At 39.0% G+C, this 21209-nt stretch overlaps 1 protein-coding gene across 6 annotated transcripts in view; it reads left to right on the forward strand.

The window, feature by feature from the left end:
* Positions 1 to 21209, forward strand: part of LOC129771449 (transcription factor GAGA) — a 32510-nt gene that overhangs the window by 2905 nt on the left and 8396 nt on the right. For 5 of the 6 annotated variants that reach the window (XM_055775086.1, XM_055775084.1, XM_055775083.1 and 2 more), the window contains exons 2-6: positions 581 to 976; positions 6185 to 6490; positions 20216 to 20591; positions 20655 to 20807; positions 20877 to 21169. In XM_055775086.1, the coding sequence (XP_055631061.1) occupies positions 785 to 976; positions 6185 to 6490; positions 20216 to 20591; positions 20655 to 20807; positions 20877 to 21169 (1320 nt within the window). In that variant the 5' untranslated portion in view covers positions 581 to 784. The remainder of the gene's footprint in view (positions 1 to 580; positions 977 to 6184; positions 6491 to 20215; positions 20592 to 20654; positions 20808 to 20876; positions 21170 to 21209) is intronic. The other variant, XM_055775089.1, reaches the window with a different exon arrangement.

Here is a 21209-nt window from a genome sequence, read left to right on the forward strand (position 1 = left end):
AACTTTGTGTTACAAATAGTCGAATGATCATTGCTACAAGCAGCAGAACGTTTGTGAACGCGGAGATGCTTGAACTGCGTCACTTGGTGATTGTTGCGTGGGTGTAGTTTTTCTGTAGCAATTATGGGCAAAATTCCAAAGATTCCATGTTTAGTAAATATAGTGGTTGAGATTGAAAATGCTAATTTATTCCACGTGGCGAATGATGCGAGATGATTCGATTCACTTGTGCTACTCTATTCTGTAAGACAAGTTCAGATAATGAGCTATCATAAGATATTCTCATGCTGTAAATCATTTTCGACCTATCAAGAAAGTCTCGTTTTTATTTGCATTGGCACATAAATCATATTAACAGTTAATCATAGTATAAATTCAAACTGGTAACGAAGAAGTTTCATGTTTAGGCAAAAGTTCGTTGATGCTGACGGAGGACAGTCCATTACTTTTATCATTTCTATAGCTATTGTAATTAAACCAATCACAGGAGTGGAAGTGTTTCTCAAACATTCATTATTGTTTCACCGATATCTGGCAACACTGACGGTCCCGTATATGTGTCTTTATTTTTTTTCGAAAGGTGGTGAACACGAAGCAAGTGAGTTGTGAAGCAAGCAAGTAAAGTAGGGGAAAAACGGAGCATATTTTAAGTATAGAGTGAAAAAGCCGAAGGCGGCGTGTGTGCAGCGTGGACTAATAATAATAAAAATAATATCACTACCAGCAGTGTTTAAGTAAAAAATAAAAAAAGTGTGGTATTGTGCAGTAAAAAAGAGCAACGAAAATGTCGCTTCCTATAAACTCATTATATTCGTTAACGTGGGGAGACTACGGAACCTCGTTGGTGTCCGCCGTCCAGTTGCTTCGGTGCCATGGAGATCTAGTAGATGTGACTTTGGCCGCCGGCGGACGGAGCTTCCCGGCTCACAAGATAGTGCTGTGTGCTGCTAGTCCATTTTTGCTCGATCTATTGAAGGTGAGACCGCGAAACCGCGTTTTCAGTTGTGTTTCTTCCTCTCCGTTGGGTGTTAGACAACGGAGGTTTGTTTCTTAGGGCCACTTACAGGTAGACAACGAAAGGTGGAAAGACACACTAAGGTTTGACCGACTGAGCTCGGGTCGATTGTGTGTATGTTTCGTGATTTTGACGATGAAATATGAAATGCACGGCGTTTGAAAAGTACGCGATGTCTAAAATGTCTAAATATAGTGAGCGTATGCAGGTTCTGAATAATACCGAGAATGATTGATAGAGTTTTTACTTTTCATTTGTATCGTAGCGTGTACTATTCAGATTCAAGTGTTCAGGTTTACTCAGAGATATGAGATTTCCACCTCGATTCTACATTTCGATCGACTTGATAAAATTCCATTCTGCATTCCGTTCGAGATATTTTTGCATTTCGCTCGATCTGCTTCTCTTTGAACATTAAATGGGCAAAATGTTCGAAATAGGGAATGCGAAATCATAACTCGAACGAAATGCAAATTCGGCAGAATGCGGAATCGGGGTATTCCTCACCCGATCTTTCTTTTTAAATGTTGTTACGCAAGTAATCGGTCCAACCTTACTAAACGTGAAACCTATACAGGTAGGACTCGAATATATGTGATTCGATTATATACAGTTTGATCTTTTTTTATATTTCAAATGACTTATTTCATGAAAAAAATGCAACCTTTGAACGTTAAGGTGGAATTTAAGTGGCTATTATATGTACAGTGGGGTAAAAATCGTGATTTTTGTAGATTTTGCTTGAATTTGCACCGGGAATTGTTTATATCGATATTGCAGCGAAATTCAAAAGATAGAAGTTGAGTGTCAAGGAACAAATTGGTTTGAGAACATTAATTTGATCGATAGAAACAATCAACTTCAATATGATTTTTTGGAATAAAATTAATAATCACACATTGAAAATTACTAGCTTTGAGATTTTCACTTCAAAAACAGTTATTAAAATCAACTAATTTAGGTGTTGCACTGCTATATTCTGTACTAAATTTTCTCATCCTTCAAATTGGTTGGCTTACGCAGCGTACTTTTTATTGTAGAGCCAGTTTTTGGCAACATATTTCGAAAGCAAAAAGGTCTATAACTCTGTCATTGTTGAAATTCGAACATATGCGTAGAAGGATTTTCATTATCAAATGAGGGGCTTAGAATGAAAGGGGTGTAAGTGATTTGATCGATTTCTCTACATCGACTCTCTCTTTGGGTCATAACTTAGCTGCAAATACATTCCCAGCTGTATTTACCAATGTGGAAAATAGGTCGGAACCACATCTATCGGATTCTATAGCAAACTTAAATTGAAAAGTTTTTGCAGTTGAGTTATTAACTAAATAAAAAGTTGATGAAGAGAAATTCATCAAGTCATTTACACTCCTTGCATTCTAAGCCCCTCAAATATAATCATCTATCACGTTCTGAGAGATTCTGGAAAAATAAAATTTTTTTCATGTAAGAAAGGTGTTTTCTGACTTTAAGGGGATGAATCAAAAATTTAATTCTTTTATAATTAAAAAAAAACGAAAAATATATGCATGAAAAACGAGTAATAAAAAAAATGTTCGACTCGATTATATACAGGATTCGATTATATATGTACAGTGAAAAGAAGCCGGAGACTGTAAATAATCGAGGGCCGAGGGTTCGGGTTCGATTCCCGTTCTAGCCGGGGGATTTTTCGACAAAGAAAATTCTTCCGGCTTGCACTGTGGTCACGCGTATTCTAGAGCTTGCCACTCCAGAGTGCATTCAAGGCGTGTTATTTGGCATACAAATCTCAACCATGTACTACTAATAAAAATGACGCAAGTAATGTTACGTTGAGAAGGCTAAAGTTCCACTGGAACGTTAGTGCCATCCAAGTAAGTATGTAATATAATCGAGTCCGCGCTGTAATACCATTGTGAACCAACAAACAAAATGATCAACTTTGTGTAGCTATTTGCAACTGAATCTCACTAATAAATGGATTGTAAATTGAATTTGAACAGCGTCTGGCGTCGGGGAATTTCGTCATTAATCAAAAAAAATTTGCAATTCTTTTTCGGATTACAGTATAATTCGATTAGAATTTCAATTATTGCGGTGATTGTAAAGATAATCACCCCGATTCTGTAGAAAAGACGAGTGCGTGTTGTTTTTAAATTCGAATATCTTTTTGTTCGAGCTATTTTGTTTTCGAACTTCTTACGAGCAAAACGATCGGAGTAGAGAATGGAAAATTTGCACTGAATCGAAATACATACTTCGAACAAAATGTAAATCCAAAAGCGGAATACCTCGAGGTGAAACTAAAAGCTTTCTATGTTTTTAAACTATTATTGAAAAACAAAACTCTAATTAAAAAACTTCACGTCAAATTCGAGCTTTTCATAAAAATACAGCTTCTAAGAATTTGGCAAAAGAGCGATGAGGGACTTCAGGACTGGCATTTCCAACCAACCATGAAACATCTCGGTAAAATATTATGGTTTGAGGATTTTTCTCGTGATTTGCTATTGAAGATTTAACCCAAATCAATGGTGTTTGTCGGCAAAAGGTTATATTGGTATATGCCAGTGTTTTTAGGAGATTGTAGGATTATTTTCATTTTTACGATTCCAGAGTAACCTAAGAAAGCAAACGTTAGAACTTTTCTACGGTAAGCCGAACCAGCGATTTGTTTCGTAATTCTGCGTGCATAGAAATTTCCAACAGATGGTATATTTTACATATTCAGGCGAACCTGAAATTACTGCGTTTTTTATTGGTGCGACTCAAATTGAAGTCAATTTAGAATTCAAATTCAAATAAAATCGAACAAACGAGGAATTATACGAAAAAGGATCGCACAAGGTCTACCTTTTTTAATTAATTTAATTTAATTAGCATAATTTGGTGATAGGATCTCTGATGCGTCGAGCGCGGCACCGGGATCATGAGCAACAAAAAAGTAATCCTGAATCCAAAAGTTTAAAATCTTGATTTGAGACTATTGACTCTTAACTCTAAAATCGACAAATTTTGTGTTTGGATTCCAAATTTGTCGATTTTAGAGTCAAATTCAACAAAATGGAAGACCGGATATCCGGCAAGCTTCAAGGCCAGAAGGCCGAATATCCGAGATTTTCGTGAATGTATTGAAATAATTCTGATACTGATCGAGTAATTTCAATAACCAAAGAACACCATTCAATTATTTTCATTAGAACTTCGAACTGTCTTCAGGGATGATAATCTGAGAGAGGGTACACTTACTTTGGTGGAAAAGCAAAACTATCATAGGAAGAAGACACTCACTGATTTAACGACACAACGCACAGCTCTTAATTAGGCTTTTGAATCCGTTTGAAGAAATAACAAAAATTACATGTTTCTCTTCTGTATATCCGCTATAATTTCGCATGTTGCTACATAAAAAAGTATTTGGACAAGGACGAGACTGCATGTAGAACACCGAACTCATCTTGTATAAGAGCACTTTTAAATGCTGGATTGGGATGTCATTTCAACTACTTAGGAGAAGATCCAACTTACCTAATTGCAACCTTTTTGGACCCGAAGTTCAAGTCTTACTATTTAGAAGTTCTTGAAACGGAAACAACATGGAGTAAAATCTTTTTGGAGTATTCACAATATTCTACTACGAATCTACTGAGAGTAACAGCTCATCGCCATCTTCAACACCTGTGAAACGTGCTAAAGTTTATCTTTCAGCTCCTCGCAGTAGTGTTTATAGCCAAAGCAAAGCGTAACCAGTTGTCACCATCAAATGCTGAAAATTTGTTATTTTTTAATTATCTATGAATGACATTAATGAGCTATTTTGTTATGATTTATCTTGTATTAATGAGACATTCGGTACCTGGCCGGATACCGGATATCCGTTCAATTTTTAATTTTTGTTTACCACGAGACTGTAATTGAATAAACCTTACCGCAAACCAAATATTCAATAGAAATAAAATATTTACTCCACAATTATTTGGTTGTGTGTCAGGTTCATACCATTATACATACTCACATTTTTTGGGTATTCGTCAATGCATATAGACGGTTCCCCACACTGAATGCAAATGTTCCAAACTATGTGATTTTTTCCAAATAAACCAACGCTCCTGGTGAAATCTAATTCATTCACAGCGCATATAATTGTTCATTCCAGCTGGTTGGACAGTGCAACATTAGTTAAACGGAATCATAAACACTCACTTTTACATCGTTCAAAGTAATTGCCAATGCAGTTGCGTTGAAAACAATCATTCGCAATACATTTTGATTAATGCAAGACGCACGGCATTCGTTTATCACGACTACGATTTAGCGCCAAGAAACAAAAACTCTATCACCTTTACCTGTTTTTTTTTTCTTGAGGTCATAGTGTCCGTATTTATATTTCCCATTTACTTAGGTTCCAATTGGCCCGAACGGCGGGTGTATGTTTGATGATATGTCATCTGTGTATGTATACACAAACGTCGTATATCTCCGAGCAGAGGAGCCAACACAGCATTCGGAACGAGCTGCGCAGCAACGCATAGACAAACGGTACTCAGCGTGTGGATAGTGCGAAGGAACTGAAAACTCAAAAATGATGCGAATAGAGTGAATGGCATAGTCTACTTTAATTTTATCACTTTTCCGGGAGCGCGCGTTAAGCGTTCGAACTCCGATATTTCGTGTGTGACGAGAATGCTCCTCGGCGCTCCGCTCGCTCATCTCTCCTGTGTTCTGGGATTGATGTGTTCAGGAGATGCATGCACCGTTGTTTTGGATCGCATATCATCACAATCGGTCAGAGAAAAAGAGCATTACTACTGAAATGCATGCCCACAGGGTTTCTCGAGCAAGACCAAGTGCGGAGAGTCGGGGAGAAGTGTGAGCATAAGATAAGTGCGAGCGTAAGAAGAGGCTGTCTGCTTTTGCTGCGCTCTGTATATTTTGATTTTGTTGCTGCTGGAATCACAAGGCTCTCGTGGTAGGGGTGGGTGGTATTATTGGGGGAGTAGAATGCACGGAAATCCTATTGCATTGCGTCGGATTTTGCTGAGAAGAGCGTGCGGAGCTTTATTTTGTGAAATCGCTGATGATGATGTGTTTTGGTTATTTTTTCATTCTCTGTTTTCATCTTTTTTCTCTCTTCAACACGCGCGCCTCTTCTCTTAACCTGGACCGAACGACGGGGATGAATAGAACACACCATGCAAGCACCCAGTCGTCATGCTGGCCGGTGTCAATGCAAACGATCTGGAAGCGCTGCTAGAGTTCGTCTACCGTGGAGAGGTTAGTGTGGACCACTCGCAGCTTCCCTCGCTTCTTCAGGCGGCACACTGTCTTAACATCCAGGGATTGGCACCTCAGACCGTGTCTCACAAGGATGACAATACGACGTACACCACATCGATCCAGCTACATCCGACGTTGGTACCGCAAAATCATGCAGTGAAAGCGGTCATCGACGTTGGAAACAATGTTTGCGTGAGTAACTCTGACTTCCAAGTGAGTAAAAAAAAACCTGAACAAATTATGGGGGCAGCCCTTTTTCCGTTACCCTATGTAGGCAAAGTTTGGGATGAACTGCTTGTTTTATTATTTTTTTTAAAGTTAATCTATTATTGCATTGAATTTACGGTTTTCAAAACGAAGCTTAACCTTTTCTCTACCAGCGTCGTCTATAGACGACATCAGGGTGCACATCGATCACACCAGCGCGATATGCATACTTTTCGGCGCAGTGCTCCGTTCAGCGGTAGCACACCGACGGAGCATACTGCCGTAGAGAAAGGGTCAAAGGTCGATTTTAAAATTGTCACGGATTCAAATCAATTGTTTTTAAACTAAACTGAAACATATGTCTTATATTAGTATATGAGCGTAAATTCAAGGTCGATTATTGTTAAAATTACGTTCACTTCGTAAATCAGAAGTAGTAGGTTGAATAATACATAAGACATTAATTTTCATTTTTTAAGTAAACAATTTAGGCTATAAACGGGTTTTAGTAACAGCCGATTTTGGGGATTTCAAAGTGGTTAGACATCTGAAATATCCAGATATACTACCTTGATCAAAAAGTTATCGGAATCACCGTGTTGCGCTCTCAGTCATCCGTTTTTATTTTTAATTTTTGTAGATTAACACATGTGTCATTGACATTCTATAAAATATGTCGGCGAAGATGCCAATACCATGATACCAATAAATTCTAATTACAACTGACATTTTATGTAGACGATGGAATGCCTTTTTTTCATTTGAACTAGAAGCACGCCATCCTACGAGAATATTCTTGAATTGACCCTTCTGATCATAGAAACCATTTGAAATTTTAAAACATTTTCGAAATGGTCTCATATTTTTTCGTATTCTTTTATAGAATTTGATAAGATTTTACAATAAAACTTTACAATAAAACAATATTTTTGGCGCTTGCATCACTTTGCGAGATTACGGCAGTAATGGGAAGACTCGTGTGTCTAATTCAAATGAAAAAATGTCATTCCATCGGCTACAAAAAATAGTTGCCATAGGACTTGACCATTTTCGTGTTTTTTTTTTTTGAAATTTCAAATGATTTCTATGATTAGATGGGTCAATTCCAATACTCCACCACCTCAGAATAATCTCGTAGAATGGCGTGCTTCTAATTCAAATGAAAAAATTTTCAATCCATCGGCTCCAAAAAATATTTGCCATAGAACTTGACCATTTTCGTAAATTTCTTGAAATTTCAAAGGAGGCGATCTGGCGTAGTGGTAACATTCATGCCTCTCATGCTAAAGATCGCGAGTTCGATTCTCGCTCCCGACAGTCTTCCAAAAATGGAAGGTAAAAGTGACGAACCAGCCTAAAGTATTGAAAATCACTATAATACAGACAAAAAAAAGTTGAAATTTCAAATGCTTCCTATGACCAAATGGATCGATTCCAAAACTCCACCACCTCAGAATATTCTCGTAGGATGGTGTGCTTCTAGTTCAAATGAAAAAAATTTCATTCCATCGGCTAGGAAAATGTCAGTTGTAATTAGAAACTATTGGTATGCTTTTGTGCGTGCCTCGATTTTACACAATTTGCAAAATTTGAAAAATCAATCGTGACTCGTGAACATTTAATTAAAAACGAAACAAATACAATTCAGCAACCATCTGCTCCCTGCGACTTTTTCCTATTCGAACGACTCAAAAAACCACACATCAAATTGCATCACGGAAAAAACGCTGTAGAAATTCGCCCAGTAAACCGATCCTTTTGAAAATTTTAGACAGTAAAATAAAAACTAGTAAACAACTTTTGGCATTTTCTTTTTATTCATACTTCGAGCCCAAGCCCGTATGCTCGCACCTTCCTCTTTACCCCGTCCATAAGGTTCTGTACAACGTCAGGTTGTAGTTTTTTTTTGAACAGAAATCCATTTTCTCTTGAAGTCCGCCTCCGATTTGACAACTTTTGGGTTCTTCCGGAGGGCCTGCTTCATAATCGCCCAATATTTCTCTATTGGGCGAAGCTCCGGCGCGTTGGGCGGGTTCATTTCCTTTGGCACGAAGGTGACCCCGTTGGCTTCGTATCACTCCAACACGTCCTTTGAATAGTGGCACGAAGCGAGATCCGGCCAGAAGATGGTCGGACCCTCGTGCTGCTTCAGCGCTTCTGTAGGCACTCCTTAAGGTAAACCTGCCCGTTTACCGTGCCGGTCATCACGAAGGGGGCGCTACGCTTTCCGCAAGAGCAGATCGCTTGCCACACCATGTACTTTTTGGCAAACTTGGATAGTTTCTGCTTGCGAATCTCCTCCGGAACGATGAATTTGTCCTCTGCGGAGAAGAACAACAGGCCCGGCAGCTGACGAAAGTCCGCTTTGACGTAGGTTTCGTCGTCCATTACCAGGCAATGCGACTTCGTCAGCATTTCGGTGTACAGCTTCCGGGCTCGCGTCTTCCCCACCATGTTTTGCCTTCCGTCGCGGTTAGGAGCCTTCTGAACCTTGTATGTACGCAGGCCCTCCCGCTGCTTGGTCCGCTGGACGAATGAACTTGACAAATTCAGCCTATTGGCGACATCCCGGACCGAACTTCTCGGATCACGTCTAAACTGCTTAACTACGCGCTTGTGATCTTTTTCACTGACGGAGCATCCATTATTGCCGTTTTTCACCTTCCGGTCGATGGTTAGGTTCTCGAAGTATCGTTTTAGTACTCTGCTGACCGTGGATTGGACGATTCCCAGCATCTTACCGATGTCCCGATGTGACAACTCCGGATTCTCGAAATGAGTGCACAGGATTAATTCACGACGCTCTCTTTCGTTCGACGACATTTTTCCAAATTTACGAAAAATTGACAGTGAAGCATGGCCAACGTGATCTATACACTCTTATCTGATTATAAGCGAAAGCTGAAGTTATAATTCCTAAAAATTAAATTTCTACAGCGTTTTTTCCGTGATGCAATTTGATGTGACACACCCTTTATTACAAGTGTTCTCGTAATTGGGATGTTGCTGTCTCCAATGCTCTGTACGTGTGCCCGACACGGGATACTTCCTATTGGGATGCAGCTGACCATTAATCAGCAACGCCCCCCTAGTATGTACCCCACATCTAGCGTGGTGCGTCTTCTCGACTCGAGGAATCCAGGATAGAATGGTCGCTAGCCGGTGCAATCATCAGCTCGTGTAGAGTTGTCATGAGCGGTACAACCTTTGGCTCTTGTTGAATCATCAGTGGACTGCACAACCTTTGGCCCGTGCATCTGTAAAGAGTGTGTGTATGTATTGCCGCGACTAAGTAAAAGTTTATCGATCGGATAGGAGGGATATGAAACGGGGACACAACGAAGGAAACATCATTAAACGTTGACATCGGCGTTTCTGAGGAACAGGTATAGATGAAGCAGAAGATCAGGATCACGGCTACCTAAGATATCCCGGACGGGGATATCCGATTGTCTGCCTTGTGCTCTCAGTGCTCTAGAGAGCTGAGAGCGAGCAGCATGGAACCGGATACACGACCAGACAACATGCTCGATTTCGTGGTAGCCATCGCCACAATCACAAAGATTGTTTGCTGCGAGCCCAATGCGATAGAGATGCGCGTTTAGGTTGTAGTGATTGGACATGAGCCGAGATATCACGCGAATGAAATCACGACCTACATTCAATCCCTTAAACCAAGCACTCGTCGAAACCTTAGGGATAATCGTGTGTAACCAACGACCGAACTCATCTTCACTCCACATGCGCTGCCAACTAACGAGTGTGTCCTGACGAGGAATGTGAAAAAAATCATTATAGGCAATTTGCCTTTCAAAAAGTGTGCCTTCTGAAGCGCCCACCTTAGCTAGCGAGTCCACTTTCTCATTCCCCGGAATCGAGCAATGAGAGGGAACCCATGCTAAGGTAATCTTGAATAATTTTTCGACCAAAACACTCAATAGATGTCTTATTCTTGTTAGGAAATAAGATGAGCGTTTATCAACTTTCATTGAGCGGATTGCCTCTATTGAGCTGAGACTGTCTGAAAAAATAAAATAATGGCCGATGGGCAGTGTTTCAATGATCCCTAGAGCATAGTATATCGCACCCATTTCTGCGACATACACGGAACACGGATCTTTGAGTTTGAAAGAGGCACTGGAATTTTCATTGAAGATGCCGAAGCCAGTGGACCCGTTTATGTATGAACCGTCAGTAAAGAACATTTTATCAGATCCAACTTTCCCATATTTTTCCGAAAATATCGACGGAATAACATTGGAGCGTAGGTGATCTGGTATTCCATGGATTTTTTGTCGCATGGACAGATCAAAAATGACAGAGGAATTGCAAAAGTATGGGAAGCAAACTTGGTTGGAGATGCCTGGTGAAGGGTGCACGTCGTGAGTAAGGTACTCATGGTATAAAGACATAAAACTTGACTGAGGAGTCAGTTGTAGTAGCTTTTCGAAGTTATCAATCACCAATGGATTCATGATCTTGCAACGGATAAGAAATCTGTAGGATAATTCTGTGAACCGAAGAGTAAGCGGGGGTACTCCTGCCAAAACTTCGAGACTCATCGTATGTGTCGAATGCAAACACCCCATGGCTATACGCAAGCAACGATATTGTATTCTTTCCAGCTTGAGAATATGAATCCTGGCAGCTGATCGGAAGCAAAAATTGCCATATTATAACACTTATAATATCGTTGTTTTGTACAACTGAATGAGGTCTCCTGGATGGGCATCCCACCATGTTCCGGTAATTGTTTGGAGAAAATTGATTCTTTGTTGGCATTTCTGTTTCAAATACGCAATGTGTCTCCCCCAGGTACACTTAAATAGAATCAAAATATACATCCAGGTATTTGAAAAACATAGAGTGTTGGATCGTTTTGCCGGATAGGTAAAGCTGGAATTGGGCGGGTTCGTACTTCCTAGAAAAAACGACCATTTCAGTCTTCTCCGTAGAGAATTCGATACCCAGCTTGAGGGCCCACGTGAACAGATTGTTCATGGTATCTTGCAACGACTTTTGCAGAGCGACGGGATTAGTATCCGTGATGGAAATAACTCCATCGTCTGCAAGTTGTCTCAGCGTGCAGTCTCTAGTTAGACAATCATCCATATCATTGACGTAAAAACTGTACAAGAGGGGGCACCTGTTGGAAGGGTAGGATTTCGGATTTCTCTTGAGCGAATCCACCTTTATTTAAATTTAACCGTTAACTACAAAATTACTTACATCTAGTTTAACCTGCAACAAATGCAACAAAATCTAGTTCCCTATTCAACAAATGATTGTAGATGTTCCTAGAACCTACCAATTCAATAATTTATAATCGATTTCATTTGCAAATTCAGTGCCACTTACGATTCCAATGAATATTTTACGAGAACTTATGACTTTTACAGTTGGGGAATAAAATAATAGAAACTAGATTGTATATTTTGGCTTCAATTTGATTTTTAAACGATGGCCGATAAGTACTTAGCTATTTCATCGGCAATGGTATTGTTGGGGTCAACTGTGGCAACAAGGGGCGTTGCGAGGGTACTCGTAACCGTCGTAACACAGCACCCGAGATGAGATAATGGAAAAATCGAAGATGGCGCTGATGGCCATACCGCAAATCGAATATAATAAATGTTTCGAAGATTGGATCAAGCGCTGGCATAAGTGCTTTGCAGTCGATGGAGAGTACTATGAAGGAGACAATATCGATATTGATGTACAGGCAAACCTTTTTTTTTTGTGCGGGGGATAGGGACCGCACAAAAAAGTCGCATAAAAAATCGTTCAAAACTTCACTAGCAGCTTTAAAAAATCGTGTTCGGTACATATTTTGAAAAAAACTTCTTTTGTGCGGTAGATAGGGACCGCATAAACAAAGTTTTCCCCAAGAAAATAACTGAAATCCACGCCATTCACCGTTCAACTTCCTTTTGTTTCCCTGCTTTGCGATGGAACAGTTTGCCTCTTCGGTTGCGCGTGGCCGTTTTGTGTTTTTAGTTGCATGTCGAAAAGTGTTGCTGTTAGAAATCATGTCATGCTAAAACTTAGAAAAACTTAGAGCATTTGATGAGAGGAGGGGAATGATGAGATCTGAGTTGAGTGATGACGCAGATCAGGCTTGCTCGTTTGCGCTCCGTTTTTTTCTTCTATAATGTCGGTGTTTTATTTGTTGTTTCGGTCTAAAATGCGTTAATCACATGGTTAAGTGTGCTTCTTGCCTCAGTCATTGGAATTGAGTGTAGTTTGCTCAAATTTCCTGAATAGTTTTCGAAATGCTGAAATCATAAAAAGATTTGTTCGGCGGAAAAATTTTGTTCCCGTGCTAAGTGCGGTTGTGAGTGTTGCTCGGTTGCTTTCGTATAAGGACTTGTTTCTCGTTCCATCGTGACTTATCTTTTATGTGTTTGTGCAAGAAACTAGGTTTTTGCACCTAATCGAGTCCGCATCTTCAAATTCAATAGCAGTAGTAATTAGAGATGGGCAAACCGTTCACGAACGGTACGAACGAACTAGTTCGCCGAAAAGAGTGAACGAACGGTCGTTCTTTTTCAAAGAACGGTAGTTCTCCCCACGAACTGATTCCGAAAGAACGGTTTGCGAGTGAACTATTTGAGAGTGAACTGATGGAAGGTGAACTGCATGTGAACGAACTGGTTCAGAACGAACTGTTTGCGAGTGAACTGTATGGGAAAGAACTGATTGAGAGTGAACTGTTTGGGAACGAACTGTTTGAGAACGAAGTGTTTGCGGGCGAACTGTTTGCGAACGAACTAGTGCAGCTGAACTGATTTGCGCTGAACGGAATGAACAAATATAACGAGAACGCTTATAAGGAAAATAAAACGATATTGTCATGATGAGCAAAATGCATCTAACGCAGGGTTTATTTTGTTAATGTATACTCAATTTTGTGTTAAAAATTAAATTAGATTTTCGTAGTTTTAAAAGCAAAAATATATATTTTCAATTACATGTATTCTTTCAATTCCGCCTAACATTCATATATTTCGTGATTAGCAGAAAAAAATCTGGGGGAAGCTGGGGCGATTCATGGATTAGGTAAACATAAAATTTTATAGTGAGGGCATGTTGAGAAAAAAGTTTTTTCGTGGCTTTCAATTCATTGATTGGCCTATTGCGTGTACGTGTTATTGTGATTGTTTGTATGATTGATTGTTAGTGAAAATCGCTGTTGATTTTTTTCCCTGAATGAACATTATGAAATATGTAATCTTACATGGAACCAGTGTGTTGTCCAAAAAGAGAATATGAAAAATTGCACATATTTTGTGCGGATCAAATTATTACATAAATACCATACGTACACTATCCAATCCAACGATATCAATTAATAGCTGTCTATTGATGTTGGGTTCCAGCCAACATTCTATGTTGTTCTTAATACCGCTGAACGAAAGAACGGTTCAAAAGAACTGATTCACGTAGATGAACGGTTAGTGAGTGAACCGTTCATCAAAGTGAACTGTTTTGCCCATATCTAGTAGTAATTAAAAGAAAATGGCTGCGTTCATATGCAAATCGCCAGAAAAAAGAAGTTGTGATTTTTGTGTGTTTGCTGTATCTTGTGTGGAAGTGAGAGGAAGATACATAGTGAGAATGACGCATTATTCTTGGGCTGTGACAGCTAAAAATACAGTAGCTTGTGGTGTAAGCAATGTTACCAGAACATATTTGTTTAGTTTTAATGAGAATGGCTAGCGATTGTGTTAAAAAGTGTTACTTTCTCGTTGGAAGATGATCACGAGACTGAATAGAACGTAGGAAATATCCAAAAATTTTAATGACAGATTAATCGATTCGTTGGCATTTTTGCTTCCGCTAAGGTAGCATAAGGATACCTTCGGCCGTGTGTTGCAATACAGAATAGGTCAAAGAATTTTACGTGTAACGAGTTATGAATTGTATCGCCGGTTCAGTTTATTCCAGTGGTGCTCTTTTCAGATTACCCAGGGACAACTTGCACTGTCGTGTGAACATACGATAGATGAGTGAGTTTTCGCGCGTCGTGTAATAAATCATATCGTCGGTTTATTTTTTCCCAGACCTATTGTAGTCTATCATAAAGTAATAGTTATATAGTGTAATAATGTGTCCCCGAGCGAAATTTATTTCGGTTTCTTCTTCCACTCTCTCTTTCACATGTATACGAATGTATTTGTGTTGAGTGCATGATGTAACCTGTTAGAGGGAGAAAGGACTGGCAGCTTTCCCGGAAAGAATATGAGAAAGAGAACAAGATGTGTCAGAAAAATCAAGATAAGTACTAATCATAAAAATTGAAATTATACGTTTAAAATCCCATATCATATGGCTTTGACATTGATATTAATCACATCACTTACCGCAGTGAATCCTGATTCTTACCTTTCCCCACTAACAACTATCCTTTCCATGATAATCGCTGGGGAACCACGCTATAGAGGCGACCCTTCTGGCCTTCGGGCGGCGATTATCATACTAACATTCCTTCCCTTCCCCTGGTGACTGTAAGGACGTGGCCGGCGTCGTTATTGACTATTTAAAGCTTTAATTTAATTGAGACGCAAATATGCTTTTTTCGCAATGAAATGCATATAAACCACCGAAAAAAACTAAATGGACGATAACTTCGTCAAATATGCTTCTTTTCATACACCGCACATGAAGAGAAAACCGCACAAAAAAAATCACACCAAAAAAATCGTAAAAAACAGGTTTTACTGTATAATCTTGTATTTTTCATTTCCTGAATAAATTCCGGGAACTTTTTAATCATGGTTACCACCATGATTCGGCGAATTTTAAAAAGATTAATTTTAACAATGATTTCCATATGGTTAAGATGTTTTTCACAATTGGGTTTCCCAAAAAGTGGCTCCCGTGGCCGAGTGTCACACTTAATATGCCGGGGGTTCGGGTTCGATTCTCGTTCTGGTCTGGGGTATTTCTCGTCAAAAAAAAATTTTCCCACCGAATTGCACTGTGGTCACGCGTATTCTAGAGCTTGTCACTTAGAATACATTTAAGGCGTGTTATTTGGCATAGAAATCTTAACTAAGTACAAACAAAAAATACGCAAGTAATACTACGTTGAGACGATGAAGTTCCTCTAGGAACGTTAGTGTCATTTAAGAAAAAGAAGAACAAGAAGTTTCCCAGAAAGAGCCATTGAATGTAAAATTATAATGAAATGCTAAAAAGGAGTGCGAATTAATTTCATTTGATGCCATTTATGATCTGAAAAAAAAATGTAATTCAAATAACCACTTCAATTGATTTGGTGTATATGCGCGTGCTCCAATTTACGATGCACTCGGTGCATCATTTATGCTTGGAATGCTAAAAATGGCATAATTTTTCTAGGAACTGGCATAACCCGGCGATCCTGATCAGTCGGAAGTAGACAGAAAGGCCAAAGAATGGATTCCCTTGGTGTTCGGGCTCGGGCAATATACAGTGGACTGTATTTGGGATGTATGGGATTCCATAGACCTTTTGTCGAATGTAGGTGTCCACACAGAATTACTACGGGTGGGGTTCGTGTGTGGATCTACAATCTTGGTCGGAAATGAATGACACTGTTCGGACTTGTTTTAATTATTTATTTAATTGTTGTTGCCTTGGAATAAAACTATTACGTCTGTACTAACTTGCTTATATAGCTGTCGCAACCTATTCGATATGCTACCATCGGTTAATGAGGAAAGCAATGTTGCCACGTTTGCGCTACAAATGTTACCGAGGAACCTTACTGCTAAAACCTTACAATGTACATTTTAATTCTTCCGTTTAGAACGGAACACTTGGTTCTGTAGTTAATCAACAGCAAAAACCAGGGGTGTTCTTAAAATTACGAAAAGCGCTACAATTGGAAGAAACTACAGTCGGAGAATATATTATTATATTTTCTCCCTTCTTCCGATGTATGAGTGAATTGTTGGTTATTGTATGGACTATTCATATGTTTTTTTCTGAATTTCAAAAAATAAATTTTTACTTTCAAAATAATTTTTGTTCAGTGTATTTTTTAAAATATTATTAGGAAATTCTTGAAACAAAATTTTAACAATTTCCTACATTTCATTCTGTGGCTATCTTTTTTAAGGTCTTATAATTTTCGAGTTATAATGAAATAAATTTAAAAAAAATTACCTATACAATACATTAAAAAAATATCAGAGAATGAAATGTACAGAATTCAAATGTTTTCATTAAAATTATCAAACGAAATGTTATAAAAAATTGACAATAAAAAAACTATTTCAAAAATTCAAATTTCTTCACCTCAAAAAAGTATTTTTTTAATTCTTAAAAAAATGCTCATACACTTACAAAAAAATCATCCATACATCGGAAACAGGGAACTTCTACAGGAAAAGAGTTTTGCCAAACAAATGAAACACAAATTTCTACATTACTCGGGAACTAATCAAGCAACTGAAACGAAATTTGGCATATGGAGGTTTTAGGGTGCAATTAATGTTTCTATGGTGGTTAGACTCTCCACCACCCTCTCTAAGGGGAGGGGGGGGGGGTCTGCCATACAAATGAAAGACAAATTTCATAATTCGAAAACTAATCAAGCAAATGGAGCCAAATTTGTCAATCGAATGTTTTAGGGGACACGAAACGTTTCCATGGTGAATAGACACTCCTCTCCTCTCTCTCAGGGGGAGACTGCCATGCAAATGAAAAAATTAAGCAAACTGAACCAAATTTGGCATGGTGAGGTTTTAGGGGGCAAGAAACATTTCTAAAGTGGTTCAACACTCCTCCCACCTTTTTGAGGGGGGTGTCTGTCATAGAAATGAAACACAAATTCTTGCATAACTCGAGAACTAATCAAGCAAATGGAAACAAATTAGGCATATGGAGGTTTTAGAGTACAATAAATGTTTATTTGGTGGTTAAACACTCCACACCCCTCTCTAAGGGGGGGGGGGGGGGGCTGCCATACAAATGAAACACAAATTACAGGGGGCACACACACGCAAACTTTTGCATAACTCGAGAACTAATCAAGCACAATTTGGGATGTAAGGTTTTTGGGTATGAGGAAAATTTCTATTATGTTATGACAACCCTCCCTCTTCTGGAATGGAAAGGGGGACCCATAAAAATATTACACATATAGGGTTGGGGAAAAAGAAATGTTGTATTTCTGATCGAAATTTGACGCTTATTTAACATACTTATAATTATCCAATTTAAGGGTGGGTTTAGACTAGGGATATATTCATGTGAAGAAATATGATGAGATTTATATAAATCGCATCAACCGTTTACACTAGCGTGAATTTCTATAATGAATATATTCATATCTTCGGTGAATTTATTCCCTTGAAGTAGAACTGCATCTAGCTTTAGTGATTTCTCACCAGTGAGAAATTCACAAGCGTTTACATATGCTGAATTTATTCAAGTTATATATACCTCGAATAAGTGTATCATATTTATTCTCACCCGTTTACACCTATTTTCACGTGAATAAATCCATCTATAGCTATAGATCTCCCTAATGTAAACCCGCCATAAGTCAAATATGCGCCGTTTTGTTCGCAAACTTGTTGCCATTCAGAAGGCAACTTCATTATCCCCCTTGTATACCCCCCATCCTTATTTGCAAAACACTCCACAGCCAGTTTTCGCAAGCCTCTTTTGAGGCCAAAATGGGTCGAGTTCGTTCCGTTTCAGCAGTGCATCGCAGGCGTTGATTCGGTCTAAAAGATTTTTTTGCGTCAACTCGTGAGGCATCTTCTGCAAATGGTTCCAAACGGTTTTATTGTGTATACCCAGCTCCTGGCCAATCGAGCGAGTGCTCATATGCCAGTCTACTTGGATGATTTCAACGATTTTATCGGTTTCCACGATGATTGGCCTACCAGTACGGGGTGTATCTTCGACAGCCACTACACCAGAACGAAATCGATCAAACCAACGCTGTGCTGTGCGAATTGTTACATTATCGGGTCCATAAACTACACGAATTTTTTCGACCGCCTTCGTTGCAGTTTTACCTCGCAGGTGAAAACGTAACGTAACGTAACGTAACGTAAAATATGGCGAATTTCTTGCTTGGTGGGAAGGGAAAATTCGGAAAATTAAATTCCCATATGTTTTACAATTACATAGTTACAAGTGCTGTTAGTCCATGTTTGCGCTAGCGAAATTGATCTTTGTTCGAAACTGGAAATGGATTTTAATGTGATTAAACGCGCTCCTATATTTTCTTCTATCTATACCAATAAAAAAGTATCGCCGAATGTGTTGATAAGAGCAGAACTCGAGGAAGGAATTGTCCGATTTAGGGCTGTCTTTATTCTATCATATTTTCTGTAAAAAAACATTTATTCCATGTAACGGAGAAACATGTTATTTGCAAGTGGTTGAAAAATCTTGAACGAGAATTGTGTCTGAAAATAATCTGATGTTATAATGATGAGTTTTGGTAAAAGTACAAAGATTTTATAGTAAAAGGTAAATTCAACTGGGTCGATTAGAAGATCAATCAATGAACAGTTCTGCGATTGGATCTATGAACTTGCTCATAGTAAGAAAACGTGAATGTTTGAAGGTATTGATAACAAAAAACAAATTTTGGGCGGGACGAAGTTTGCCGGGTCAACTAGTTGAATATAAAAACAAATATCGGGGCACGATTTGGAATGTAGTACTGATTCGATTATACTGGGCGGACTCGATTATATACAGTACTAGCTGACCCGGCAAACTCCGTCCCGCCCAAAATTGATTTCAAACATTCGCGTTTTCTTACTAAGCGAACGATCAGGATTCCAATCGATTGATCTACTAATTGACCCTTTACAATTTCCTTTTAATATAAATTTCCTAGTACTTCTACTAAAACTTATCATCATAAAATCAAATTCTTTTCAGACACAATTCTCACATGCAAATAACATTTTTCTCCGTTACATGGAATACATATTTCTTCTAAAAATTATAATAAATTGAAAACATCTCAAATTCTTCCATATACATTCCATATTGAATGCAAATTAATTACGATATGATATTTTGCTTGCCAATACAGATACACTTTGCCTACAGCTCAACCTATATATGTACCTCATTGCGGTAAACCCATGAAAAATTTGCAATTTTTGTCCATTTTTTAATGCAAACGTCACAGAGGAGGGAGGAATGTGGAACCACTGTTTCAAAAGAGAAATGAGAAAGGTTGGATTCACCTTCCAGTTGGTTTTACCACCATGATTTCCACACCTCACCTAAGCAGCAACAAAATAAAGCCATTTGAGCTATATTTCTGAGTTTTTTTTTTATGTTTCAATATAATGTACCATTCTGAAAGTTCGAAGTTCTACAGTATTGCCTGGCTGGGGAATGATTACAGTCTAACAAAGGAACGCAGAACGAGTGACTGAAGGCTTCACACTTTGGTTCTTCTATACATAATGTTTGTCCATCAAAGATGCCATTCTTTAAGATTTTCTCAAATTAGCGGGCAGTAGTAGCATCAGCCCATATTTGAATTTATTCTTTTTCTTTGTAAAATAAAGACCAACGCTTGCATTTGTAGTCAAATGAATTATCTAACTTCTAAGACAATAAATCATCAGTGAATACTCTTTCTTTTTTTCACAAACCTACATTCAAGTTCATCACCTTTCTCTTTGGGTAGCCTATCATTCCAACGGAATTGGCCTTCATAAACATTCATTTGAGTAATACTTTGATTGTCGTTTGCAGACGGAAGACCTCATCACGACCCTGACCCCAACCCAAACCGTCCAGGCCCAAGTAATTGAAACAATCACCCCCGATCAGATGAGTGACGAGGTCACCAAGGATGTTATCAGTCAGTTTTTGCCAACCCGCAAACGTAAACAACGCACGAAGAAAATCTCCCAATCAGGTGGACAGAATGCAACCGGCGTACAGACAACTGCAACCGTTTCGGCAAGTGGTGCAACTGCGGCTAAGGTTATGAAGGCGGACGAGGAAGGAACTATCCAGACCATCATCGTGAACAGCGCGGAAGAGGCAGCAAACGTTGTGAAGGACATCAAGAAGGAAGCAAGCGCGGACGGTGCCTCGGTTATCGACTCTAAGGACGGAATCATTAGTAAGTAGAGGTTTTATCGGCAATTTAACAAATATTTAAACGCATCGTATGTGTAAATTGCAGAAATCAAGAACAAATCCCAGTCAGAACAGCCAGCCACTTGTCCCATTTGTCAGGCTGTTATCCGTCAGTCCCGTAACTTGCGTCGTCACTTAGAGCTCAGGCATTTCAAGAAACCAGGCATGAAGAAGGAGCGCGTTAAGAAGAACAAGCAAGGTATCCTTGTTGCTGAAACTTCAAATGAAACCGACCAGGTAATTATCAAGCTTTCTAACATAATTGAAGGTAACGCAAACGGAGGACAGGCAAACACTAGCGGAACTGGCAACGGAACTGTCGCAACGACGGCCGATCAGCAACAGGCACAACAGGTCCAGCAACAGAACAACATTGAGACGGCAGGAACGATATCAGTGACAGTCTCCCAGGCACAGGCACAGCAACTCGAACAGGCAGCGGCAAACGGACAGCAACATGTAGTCACACAGCATGAAAACGCCGACGGAACGACTTCACTCTCGATTGCTCAGGTGCAAACACTGGATGGACATCAGCTAGCGATTGGAAATTTGAATCAGGTAAAGGATGATTTGCCTCCAACAAAAGATTTTCGATATT

Source organism: Toxorhynchites rutilus, chromosome 2, assembly GCF_029784135.1.
Source record: "Toxorhynchites rutilus septentrionalis strain SRP chromosome 2, ASM2978413v1, whole genome shotgun sequence".
NCBI classification, from domain to species: Eukaryota; Metazoa; Arthropoda; class Insecta; order Diptera; family Culicidae; genus Toxorhynchites; species Toxorhynchites rutilus.